We start from the raw sequence: 13488 nt of genomic DNA, 5'->3' as shown, positions 1-13488 counted from the left end.
TGAGCTCTTTGTTGGTGGTGCAGTGTGGGAAAACTTGACTGTCCACCAAACTTGACTACCTAGAGGACAAAGAAAGCCTGTGGGATTGTGGATTACTTTTGGCGGACCGCCAGAGCACGCGTCCTGTGAGGCTGCATCTACACTGCAAAGCAACAGGGCTTGATCCTGGGTCTTTTCTTGACAGCTGTGAAATAAGTCTTGGAGAGTTGCGGGATTAAGTAGTATGGAAACGCAGCCCAGCAGCCCTTGTTGGGTTTTTAAAAGAAACAAGTCCCCAGTTTAAAATTATCTTCTAAACCAGGAAATTGATGTGCTTATTGAAACCATGGTATCAACATTATGCTCACCATGGATAAATTTGGCTCCACATTCATGCATGTAAAGAATTACATCAACCACTAGGACAGCCCCTCACTACAACTCAGATTCACTCTCACCTAAGTGTGATACATTCTTATCAACCACCACCCCTTTTGCAATCACTCTACATGACTCAACAACAGCTGGAAGAAAACAGCATGGGAGGCACAAAATTTCACAGGAAACAATAGTATTTTCATTCATCACATTCAATTAACATATGAGAATTAACTAAATAACTGGGCATACTGGCAGAGATACATGAAAGTTCACCCATACTCTGTGTTGTATATATCTTAGTGCAAAAAAATATATTTTTTAATTTATTTCCTTGGGTTTTTAAAAAACTAAGTGTTCTGAAGCATTTGATTTTCTCTCCACGCTAAAAAACACTGCAAACAATAAAAGTGAGTGACAGATTCTGTTGCTGAAAGTGGCACATCAAGTAAACCTTTCTTTCAAGTGATGATTGTAACATTTAGATTGTGGATTATTGGCCGATAACGTATTTACATACCACTGCTTACCTTTGCCTACCCATCAAATATCTAGTTGAAACAACCCAAGTGACTCATTTTATACTTTCTTTGGTATCTTGTATGACAAACATCAAAAGGATTATTAATATAGAGATTACATGCTTGTTAAAATACCCAAGTAAATTAAATAAAGGTACACACATTTCTTCAAGAAACATAATCCCCTTGATATAGCAGGAGTAACAGACCTGTAAAAGAAATATTTGGGAGAGCATGATGCAGTCAGGAAGTACTTTTCATAACATACAGACTGTGGCAGCCAATAAAAGAGAAAGTGCCTAGAGACTTAATCACTACTGGGATTATAAGGCAAAGAGATGGGGAAAATGGAGGATCTAAAACAACTGTCGGTTCCCATGCAAAGGCACATCAATGACTTCATGTTGCAAAATGTAATCTCCCAGTTTGGTTAAATAGATGCCATAGGGCAAGTGCCTTCCTATGAAAATAGTTTCAAAGAACTCAAGTAGCAGATAGACATGATGAAGTTAGTTAGCAATTGAAGCGATCTTGATTCATTACACTTAATGTAGTCATTAAATTGGCTATATTGGCACTACCAACCTAAACTAGTGTATTCTATGTTTTGTCTAGAAATTTAAGACAAGTGGTCATAAAACACACATTTTATTTCTAGGTGTAATAAAGTCATTACTTCAAATTTCATAGCTGTCCCCAAATAATCTGGAAACATTAAGGTAAGAACAGGGAGTTAGCCTCACAAATTTGCCTCCTGATCTTAGGGTCGTGAGGGGCAAAGGATGTCAGGTGCATGAGTTGCTTAGTTTCAGAAATTCAGGTTAAAAATGACATCTGCCATTTTATAATACTGAGCTTTTAATGTAAATATTCCGTTTTTGAATCTTGCTTAGCAGTATCGATCAATTTGGAAAGGCTTTGGTGTACAGCAGAGAGAATGTGCTAACACATCATACAGCAGAAGAAAAGAGGGGAAACAATTCTTTCTTAGGAGGGATACTTAATATTTTAGTGTCGCCTGCCATGTTTTATTCACTACTGTTTGTAGTTTTTTCCCCTAAAAAGTGTTTTCCCCTACTGATTGTTCATTTCACAGACCTTACTATCCTCTCTCTCTCCTAAAGATTTCAACGAGGTCTGATCCATCTGGCAGATTGCATTATAGACAACAATGGCAGAAAAATAGAAAAACATTTTGGAGTGGTGTTAGCTCACTGTGGCCAAAAAGCCAGCAGGGGGAGCACAAGACACTGTTTTTCTGTAGGCAACGAATTTAATGGCTACTGTTTTTAGAAAGTAAATGGCATTACTCGGTGACTGATAGACTGATTCCAAAGGACCCTCCACATCAGATAATTATAAAATAGATTAAAATGTGGTTGTATAGTACTAGACACTCTCATATATTTTGCATATTTAAAAAAATGAAATGAAAAAATCAGTACAACACACTTAAGTAATATAATTATTACAAGCCCTGATTTAACAGGTCATGTGGGATATTTATATATTTCTAAAGCATCCAGAGTCCTTGAAAATGTACACATTAAAGAATGCTAAAGACAAGAAACTTATTTCTTTACCCAAACCCCTCCATATTCCTACGAGTCAATCTCAGCTTCCAAATCAGAACATTTGACTATATAATGTTTGTCACATTAAATTATGTAAGGTAGGAGATACAGACACCCATGTTGTTGAATCCATATTTCATAAGGAACATAAGGATGGTCATACTGGGTCAGACCAAAGGTCCATCTAGCCCAGTATCCTGTCTTCCAACAATGGCCAATGCCAGATGCCCCAGAGGGAATGAACTGAACAGGTAATCATCAAGTGATCCATCCCGTCGCCCATACCCAGCTTCTGGCACACAAACAGCAGCTAGGGACACCATCCCTGCCCATCCTGGCTAATAGCCATTGATGGACCTATCCTCCATGAATTTATCTAGTTCTTTTTTGAACCCTGTTATAGTCTTAGCCTTGACAACAACTTCTGGCAAGGAGTTCCAGAGGTTGACTGTGTGTTGTGTGAAAAAATACTTCCTTTTGTTTGTTTTAAACCTGCTGCCTATTAATTTCATTTGGTGAGCCCTAGTTCTTGTGTTACTAGAAGGAGTAAATAACACTTTCTTCTTTACTTTCTCCATACCAGTCATCTTTTTTCCAAGCTGAAAAGTCCCAGTTTTATTAATCTCTCCTCACATGGCAGCCATTCCATACTTCAAATCACTTTTGTTGCCCTTTTCTGAACCTTTTCCAATTCCAATATATCTTTTTTGAGACGGGGCAACCACATCTGCATGCAGTAGTCATGATGTGGGAGTACCATGGATTTATATAGAGGTAATATGATATTTTCTGTCTTATTATCTATCCCTTTCTTAATGATTGCCAACATTTTGTTCGCTTTTTTGACTGCCGCTGCACATTAAGTGGATGTTTTCAGAGAACTATCCACAATGACGCCAAGATCTCTTGAGTGGTAACAGCTAATTTAGACCCCATCATTTTATATGTATAGTTGGGATTATGTTTTCCAATATGCATTACTTTGCATTTATCAACATTGAATTTCATCTGCCATTTTGTTGCCCAGGCACCCAGTTCTGAGAGATCCTTTCGTAGCTCTTTGCAGTCTGCCTGGGACTTAGCTATCTTGAGTAGTTTTGTATCATCTGCGAATTTTGCCACCTCACGGTTTACCCCTTTTTCCAGATCACTTATGAATATGTTGAATAGGACTGGGCCCAGTCCAGACCCCTATATTCACTGGATCCCCCTTGTCCACATGCTTGTTGACCCCCTCAAAGAATTCTAGTAGATTACTGAGGCATGATTTCCCTTTACAAAAACCATGTTGACTATTCCCCAACAAATTATGTTCATCTATGTGTCTGACAATTTTGTTCTTTACTATAGTTTCAACCAGTTAGCCCAATACTGAAGTCAGGCTTACCGGCCTGTAATTGCCAGGGTCACCTCTGGAGCCCTTTTTAAAAATTGGCGTCACATTAGCTATCTCCAGTCATTTGGTACAGAAGCTAATTTAAATGATAGGTTACAGACTACAGTTAGTAGTCCTGCAATTTCATATTTGAATTCCTTCAGACCTCTTGGATGTATACCATCTAGTTCTGGTGTCTTATTACTGTTTAGTTTATCAGTTTGTTCAAAAACGTCCTGTAATGACACCTTAATCTGGGACAGTTCCTCAGATTTGTCACCTAAAAAGAATGGGTCAGGTTTGGGAATCTCCCTCACATCCTCAATTGTGAAGACCGATGCAAAGAATTCATTTAGTTTCTCTGCAATGTCCTTATCGTCCTTACGTGCTCCTTTAGCATCTCGATCGTCCAGTGGCCCCACTGAAATGTTTATTGTAAACACACGGGAGTATTTATTTGATTAAAATCTCTTTCATTAGAAAGATTATTCTCTCATTTTTCAAGAAAATACTTGAGTTTCCCTTTAATACTACTAGAGAGAACTTATATAGTCATTTTCCACTGAAGATTTCAACAATCAATTTAAACACCTGTTAAAAAGTATTGTTGATATATCAACCAAAAAACAAGGGCAGAAAACATCCTTTTTAATGAAGACCTCATAAAACACTAATACTTGTTAGAACAACAGGTTTCTATACACCAACAACTGTAAAAAAATAAAAAAACCAATAAGGGACCTGATAAAATAAATGTTAAATAAGTTACAAATATCTGCCAAAACAACGATCTACATTGCCAGTTTACTGGATGAGAAATTTTAGAATTATTTTTGGACTGTATAGTATTTGGGGCAGAGATTCTTTCAACTGGACAGTAACAGTTGTCCAATAGCACTTCTCGCCCTTCCCTGCATTTTGGTTCCCTCTCCTTTTAAAATGTTCTTGCTAGTCTTATGATTTCAAGAATTTACCCCCTTATCTTGAACGCTTATGAAATCCCCTCCTACCTATACCACAATGTTACTCAGAGAAGCCATGGAAAGATGATCTCTCTATGCATCTGTGACACGCATTGTCTAGTTACCATGAAATACAGCAACACTTGTTGGACTGCATTTCATGAACCTATAGCCCAACAAACATTCTCAGTCCACCAACATCCTTTCAGGCACTATACTACATTTACAGAGGCTTTACACTTTGTACCCTGGAATTACTACAGTGATGGGCACTTTACTGAAAGGACAGTCAACTTAAACTTGACAGAAGTGAGATTTTTGACACTTAATATTATTATATCTGAAAGATGTTGGAGGAAAAACATTTTTAAAAATGTGAAGATGTGATCATAAAACCACAAAAATCTGCAAGAGAACTAAGGGACTTTTGCATGCGAAAAATAAACCAGATTTCAAGTTGACCGTCTCCATTTAAAGCACTGATATGACGATATCAGTGAAGCCAGGACTAAATAGCCAGGGCCACACACAACATGGCAGGAGCTGCACAAGCTTCCCTACACAGCTCTGCCAAGGCACTACCATCTTGACCTAAGGCATCTTCGTTATTCAAGTGATTTCAGAAGATGATGTTAGAGTAAGCAAGGTGTGATGGGTTTGTATTACCAATTAGTCCCTTCTGATTTTGGGCAAGTGAACATAAAGCCAACAATATTCATTTTTCTTCTTTGCACTCAGAGGGTACTGCCTGTGAGCTGTGCAATTCTTCCTTGAATAAACCTAACTAGGAGTGCTGTATAACAGTCTGAAGTTGCTGAGTGGGAAGCTAACATTCTTGGACTTCTTGGTTTAAATATTTACAGTTAAGACCCATTGTCAATTTCAATAGTACCCTATATCTGTAAATCTAAACTGAAACCTGAAAACACTACCCATGAAATATAGACTAAAAAAGCCATTCAGTAATATTTAACTGCAACTTTTTAGAGAGTGCTGTAAAAAGTTACGTTTGCTCACTTGTACAGTCTGTTCACACCAATAAGGACGCGACACTGAAGTTGATGAAGTTACTCTAATTTATACCAGTAGTGGGTCTTGCCCTAAGTAAATACTACTCCTCAACAAGTTAGGGCTTAAAAATTTCCAAAAAGAAGTGGATTTCAATTTACAGAATGTTACCATAGAAGAATACCCAAGATTTTAATAATAAATCGGGCTACAAATCCATTCCTCCAAACACAAGTGATAAGCCTAAATAAGGCAACGCCTTGGAGCATATTTTTGCAGATATTTGTACCTGTTGCCATGAGCATAGAGTAATACTGCTGTCTATGTTGTATGAGAGGCTGGGAGGAGACAAGGCTGTTTCTGGGGGGAGAAGGCTGAATAATCCTTCCCACTGGCAAGTAATGCAATGTACTGATACAATGACTCTTTCCACCATTAAACATTGCAATGAACATCAGTTAAAACTGAACAAAGAAGAAAGTGATTAATTAGAGGACTATCCCCATAGCTCTGGCATGCCACACTCCTTAGTGAGGGTTTATAGTGATAATTTATTGATATTTTATCTCTCTGGATCGCTGACACAGGAGAAAAAGAATAGCTGGGTACTTATGGCTAAAATTAAAACAATGGTTTAAATCAGACACTATTGCTGTTGCATGCCCTTATTAAGTAATCAGATAACTCAGTCATTCTTTTACAACCGTTTCACAGATATGGAATGCAAACCTCCACTGCTGTATGACTCTATAGCTGATCTTGTATCAAACCATTCCACTGCCATGTGGTTAGAAACTCACTGCTGGTAATTATATCAGCAGGGGCAATAAGCAAGGTAGAGCTCCTGAAGCAACAACTCAGTGAACATGGGCCTTTTCTATTGCCAAGACCCAATCTCCTGCTCCATATCTACCAAAATGGCTAGATACATTTACAGCAGGATAGCAAAGATCAATACACTATAATATACAAGGCAGCATACATGAAGAGACAATTGTACAGATGCACCGCCCATGCCAATGCACTTCTGAACAATCACCACATGTAAAGTTGTTTTAAAAGGGAAAGCATCAATATTTGTGTACTGTGGACTGAAACTTATGTAAGAAATTGTTGAGGTTCAAAACAAGAAAGGGCCTCTTCATAGTATGGTCATAATAGATTGGAAGATACCTTAAAAAATATTGACTTAACGTCTTTGGGAGGAATCAAATCCCTGAATATATTTGCCAGTCAAATCAATTATTTTCTGTAGTAAGACACTGGGCTTTCTTTAATTCCATTACTTACTCTTAGAACAACCTCACAATTACCATTTGTCAAGTGCCTTCCTACCCTTCCTTTTAACGTATTATTAAAAAGCAAACTGTACACTGAAGATGCAGATGTAACGCTGACAGACCCCAGTCGTTGGCGGGCGGGATCGAACCGGGGACCTCTGGAGCTTAGGGCATGAGCCTCTACCACATGAGCTAAAAGCCAACTGGCTGTTAGCTAAGCCTGTAGAGCAGACTCATTTTCTCTCTTTTTTTTTTTAAGTGGTCTTGGTGCTATTAAATGGGACAGAACACCACACCCAAGGAGGTGTGTGGGTTACACAGATACAGAAAAAGAGGAAGGACAGTCCAGTAGTTAGGACTCTAACCTAGGATTTGGGAAGACCGGATTCAATTCTCTATTTTGGCACTGACTTCCTGTATGACCTTGAGCAAGTTAAATCTCTGAGCCACAGAGATTTAAAATGTAAATGGAGAGAATAGCACTTCCCTACCTTATAGGGGTGTTGTAGGGTAATTACATTAAAGATAGTGAGGTGCTCAAATACTATGGTAATGGCGGCCATATAAGCACAATAGATAGACCACTTGCTTCTGTGTTTCCTTTTTAATTATGATCTATTTTGTATGTTACCAACATGTGCATTTAGCAATGTCATCTCTTTGTGTCAGGAACACATGGGTTCAGTGCCTTATTGATACACAGGTATTGGTGATGGCATTTTACCTAGGGAACAGTGCTGTGCACATTTACATTGTATGTAAATGATAAGCAATAATAGTACTCTCATGGCATACAAAATCGGGTGCCAATAAGGTCAAAGAGTGTGCTTTAAAACGGTATCAAGCAACAAAGGGAACCCAAACCCAAACAATAAAATACTGAACAAAGAAAAGCAATCAGGATAGAGAGGATACTTATACATTGATTGCATGAAGCAGGTGGGTGTTTTTTGTTTGTTTGAAAAAATCCTAAAATGCAGTTTATTCCCAATTTACTTAAGTGATCTGAAGAAATTCTCTGCTACTTTGAACATGTTAATTTACATATTTCACATGGCTCATTGAAATAATCATGCTTCTAGTACAGGAGGCAAGGTATTACTTTTACTATTTATTAGCTTCATTTATTCACATTGATGACCTGGAGACTGATGACAGATCTCCAATTGTGAAACAGCAAGTAAAAGAATAAATATAATTAAAAAACCCAAGGTCACCACATCACAAGATGCGCTTTGCCCATTTATTTTGATGCATGTAAATTTATTTTAATTATTTAAATTGTTAAATTTAATTATTTGTTTCAGTACTTGAAAGTATACTAGTAAATGTTCTGTGGTATATTTTGCAAGAGTAATGAGATAGAGTTCTTTCAAATATTGGGAAGAGAAAAAAGCAATACTGTTATCTTTTAAGTGAAATATACAATGTAAATACTTTAACTGTTGGTTGTTCTCACAACCATCTGAGTTCTGCACTACTTTTAAAGTAGCAAGTCAGTAAATTCACTTCAGTGAAGTGCCTGTAACATTGCATCTGCTAGATTATTGTGAAACACCAAGGAATAAATTTTAGAAATTGCTTTCCAGATTTGCTTCACCACCTCAATTTCTCATATCAAAACAGGTCTCACCTTTGGCCCATGAGATGATTTCTTCTTCACTTCAGAAGAAGACAGGGAGTTACTGGGAAGGTTGGGGAGATGAAGGCTCTGTCCCGAAGAGACTGATGTGCCATCTGACATTACCATGATCTGTCATGAAAGGGGGAAATTAATGTACTGGTTAAATATCATAAAATACTATGTAAGGAATTAGTAATCATTTTGGGAGTGGAGATACTGCAAAATCTCCAACATAAACAGCAATCTTGTTTTCCTCAATAGGTGTTGGATTATTTAAAAAAATTCCCATCCTCCATGCCCATATGCAAAAATCTGCACACACAAAAAAACCCTTCAAAAACATGCCCAGTTTATATTAGAGTGAGTATTTTTTACATGTAAACCTGATGAAAAAAACCTGACGTCTCTTGGTTCGGATTAAAACCCAATTTGTACCCCCAATTCCATGTCCTCTATAACATTCAACACTTTTGAAAGAAATCAGTTTAATCTACTTGAGACAGAAAGGCCTGCACTTATTGCCATCCCAGTAAGCAATATAAATGTGAATCAGTCTTTCAGGAGTCTTGACTATTGAATAAAGCATTGTGATGTAAAATGTATTGATGATGCAACTGATGCTGGTTAAATTTAGTACCTGAAAGAGTTAAGTGCCTTGGTTCTAAAATCCTTTAAGGGAGAGAATCCATCTTCCTAGTCAGACAGGCAAGATGCATCTATGCTGACTACTGAATCTGGCCTGATCTTGGAGGGTATATGTTATTGGGTAACATATAATCTATTTGCTAAGCAATGTATGATAAATAGGTAAACCAACCAACCAAACATATGGTAGCATCTTAAGGTACTTTTGCAATGAAGCAACTATGGAGCTAACTGCATTTATGTATCAAAACTAATGGGACATCAATTGATGCAAGTGAGGTGTTAAGGGTCAGAACTTTAACTATGGCTAGTTGGAATACCACACCCAGGCGGGGGTTGAAACCTTACAAATATGGTCTTGAACACAGATGAGTGGAACACACACTTTGCCTCTACTATACATCACACAGTGGAGCTGGTCAGGTCTGCAAAGAGCATGGTTAATTCAAGTTCTCTCTTTTGAATCAGAGTCCACATTACAACATTATAAGCAAATATCTTTCTTTCTGGGGAATGTCATTTGTGCTAGCATCAGTTTATCTTCATTTTCATCCTCCGAGTCCCCTTCTATAACATTGGTCTTGCTAGCTAAAACATAACGTTAAGAAAAAGTTTAGGCTGTGAACACTTTCTTTTGAAACTTAGCACATTTCCTTGAAGCTTAAATTAAGGAAGGAGACAGGCCTAGGGTTCAGCTGAAGGGCTACTTCTCAAAGAGTTCAGCTGATAAAACATGGTGCCCTTTACTTAGTCGGGAAAACCACTATGTTGCATTTATGAGCACTTCCTTTGGAAAACACTTTGAAATCCCATAGCCATTGAGGGTATGTCTTCATTGCTGCGTTAGCTCAGGCTGTAGCATGGATGTTGTCCCTTGCTCCCCAACGTTCACACAGAACATCCATTGACCCAGGCTTGAGGGTATTTTAAGCCTGCACTAACATATATAGCTGAGGATATAGGCTTGATATAGGGTTTTGCCTCAATCTGGGCTGGCAATCTGCTTACTTTGAAGTGAGGGTGCAGACTAATCAAGGAGTGCTGACACTCCTTCAGTGCCTTCCCACCATTCCACCTGGGTCGTATTTCTTCCCCTCTACCTACTCCCCTCTTCTGCACTGGAACTCACCTACAAGTTTATATGGTGAAATCAGCCTTTAAACCCCATGCATGCCTACTACATTTCTGCTGCGCTTTCACAGCACTTTCACACACAGTCTGAGAAATCCTCTTCCCGGTGTGCTGCCAGCTGTCCAGATGCTGACATGATGGTTCTGATGAACCTCTGTTGTGAGATCACTAAGACCCATGATTCGGGGAGATGTAGCCAAGATGAGCAGTTCTAAGAGGAAATCTCCAAGAATTTGACAGCAGAAGGAATTCAGTGGAAGGCATCTCAGTGCAGGGAGAAACAACAAAACTTTGAAGATTGCATATAGGAAGGTCCTGGATCACAACTCCACAACCAGAAAATCACCATAAACATGCCTGTTTCGTTGCCAAAGTCAATGAAAGAAAAGTTGAACAAGGCTCAAACCTTTTAAAACTCCACCCTGGAACCAATAAGCTCATATTTTCAACAGTTAAAATAACTTAAGGTCAAAAGTACTGAGATAGACTTGATTTTAACTAAAACGAACAAGAAAAAAAATGTGCCCCAACATTCAACCACCATTCCTATACATTAAAAACTAAAGGGGAATTAAAGCTCTTGGATCTTCTAAACTATGTGTTGGACACTAAAGCAAATGCTAATCATATAGTTTAAATAAACTCAATTCAATTACTTAAATCATGCAGAGCAAAAGATTAAAGATAATCCTTTGCCTAAAGGAACACTATACCTAACGTTGGTCCTTGAGAGGCTCCAGCTTCCCCAACTAGTACATTTTTTTTCATTACAGTAGATTATTTACAGGAGATTCAGAATATATACTTCATGCAGTAGAAGCAATTAAGAGACTAATTGTTCAAAATATAGGGACCTATTGTAATCTCAGATAGCACTAAGTGATAAGTATATAATGAATATTGGCAAACGCTGAACTTCAATCATGACATCTTTAAGAAATGTCACTTTTCTGACAACTTACAGTTCCCTTGTTTAAAGTACCACTCCCCAAGATGCTCATTTTTATTTCTTCCTTCTACTCATTAGAAGACCAGCTGTCTATCCATGGGCATGGGGAGAGAGATTTCTGCAATAGGAGCAACTTGTACTTCTAAAATTAGTTCTGAGACAGCATAGACAAAAAGAAAAACATCTGTTTCCAAGAGAGTTATTTGCTGCACTGATTAACAGCAACCTACTCCTTGCAACCTCTTGATCTAAAACCTCAAACCACATCATTAATAACCACACATATTTGTAATAATTCTCCCAAAACGTTATAAATTGGACTGTTTTTGTAAGTTATGATGGCTGCTCTCCAAAGGCTGCCTGTATACTGTAGTTAAAGGAGGAACTGATGGATTTGGAGTCCCTTTCCAAAGAGTCAAGAGTATTAATTACACAATTGCAAACTGTACAAACATTCATTTTTTGTACAGATGGCAGACAGGGCTGTATTATATTATTGTCTTAACATGAACTAAAAATATTTTTCCTGTGTTTTCCTGCAAAACTCACAAGGCAGTTGTTTGTAATGTCATATTGAAACAGGTGGTTTGTTCGAGGAAGACTGGGGTTTTCAGAGGCAAAAATCCAATTTAACTGTTACCTATCATTCAAAGTCCTCCAAATTAACTTCTTGCTACTGACTTAAGAAACAGATGAGATACCACTTCTAATCTTCCCGTTAAAAATTGTATTTTTGACAGAAAATAAACAGTGGAATGGAATCAAATGAACCTTCTTTACCCACAGAATGAAGGGAAAAGTGAGCCAAACTTTGCACCCAGCTAACTGTTCTCTGTCTAGAACGAGAGGTCTCTGGGAGGTATGCTTATACTTACCGTTGTTACAACTATTGGCTTTGGGTCAGAAAGAGGTCTACGTCAGAGTCTTCATTCAAATACAAGAGGAGTTTTCTTCAATGGAAACTGTTTTTTTGTCTTCTGGGATTTGATCTAGTCAGGTTGATGAGGCACATTGCTTATGTATATAAGGCAAGACCAACTGGTTGCCACTGCTCCCTGCCAATCAATCCTGCCACATCATCATTACTGTACTCTACTTAAGAAAAAACAAGGACAGAGTTTCATGTTGACTTTTTCATTGCAAATTCCTTGTTCTGCGAGAAATGCTACTTGATCTGGGACAGCATCTTTAGAGAAAGAGATGGACTGAACTCCACTGGAGATAGTGAATATTCATGCAAGGATTTGTTAAAACCTGCTCCTGCAGATCCTTTCCCTCTCCATATAGATTCAAAAATCCAGAGATTAATTTAATTAAAACTGGAAGCTAGAGATGGACAAAGTTATTTCTGAAGGGATTTCTGTGTAGAAAATGTCCTCCTGCAGAAACCAAGCTTTGGAAAAGGACTTGTAAATTGGACATGACCTTTGTACAACTGTTTGGAACAAATGTTCTCCTTAAATTTCTTGATTATAGAAATATCAGTTCCAAGGCCAAATTACACCTTATCTTTTTTGTGATAAGAAAATAATTCTCAGACTGGAAGGGAAATCAGCTACACAGAATCAGCTGAATCTTAGGATCTTCTAACTTATGGTGATTTAGGTCACATTTTGTGCTTCAACTTTGATGACACTAAATGCAGTGTTAGACAGGAGACTATGGTTATTGAAATATGGCATGACTCCAAGTTATTCTAGGTTGGTCTTCTGGGTGGAGTCCAGTATTTTCCAACAGTCTGAAAACAGGCTTAGAAAATGCAAATAGTTCTCCTCTGTGTTTGTTTCTCATGTCTAAAGAAAAAGCCTCAATTTATTTTCAAAGCATGTGTACTTGGATAGTGCCTACACAAAGCCTGCCCTTCATCTTTATGATGGCGGGAAGATATACTCTAACTCCCCTCTCTCCCTCACCCCACCTCCTCCTTAGAGATAAGACAAGCATTTGGAGTCAAGCTTATCATTTGGAAGGGAATATTCCAAAATGGGATTTGAACAGTAATCGTTCAGAATCAAGAGGACCATAAAAGGAAGAACAGTATCATTTTCAGGAAACTGGATGT

General features: G+C 37.9%; 1 protein-coding gene across 2 annotated transcripts in view; it reads right to left on the bottom strand.

Annotated features, from left to right (window-relative positions):
* The window catches only part of MLLT3 (MLLT3 super elongation complex subunit), a 224070-nt gene that overhangs the window by 67794 nt on the left and 142788 nt on the right, over positions 1-13488 (bottom strand). The window contains exons 5-6 of one of the 2 annotated variants that reach the window (XM_065406709.1): positions 10447-10475; positions 8741-8762 (exon numbers count right to left, since the gene is read on the bottom strand). In XM_065406709.1, the coding sequence (XP_065262781.1) occupies positions 8741-8762; positions 10447-10475 (51 nt within the window). Of the gene's footprint in view, positions 1-8710; positions 8831-10446; positions 10476-13488 lie in introns of both variants that reach the window. The other variant, XM_065406708.1, reaches the window with a different exon arrangement.

The sequence above is a fragment of the Emys orbicularis genome, chromosome 6 (genome assembly GCF_028017835.1).
Source record: "Emys orbicularis isolate rEmyOrb1 chromosome 6, rEmyOrb1.hap1, whole genome shotgun sequence".
Lineage (NCBI taxonomy): Eukaryota > Metazoa > Chordata > Testudines > Emydidae > Emys > Emys orbicularis.
The sequence above is the reverse complement of the archived record's forward strand: the minus strand, read 5'-3'. Positions and strand labels throughout refer to the sequence as shown.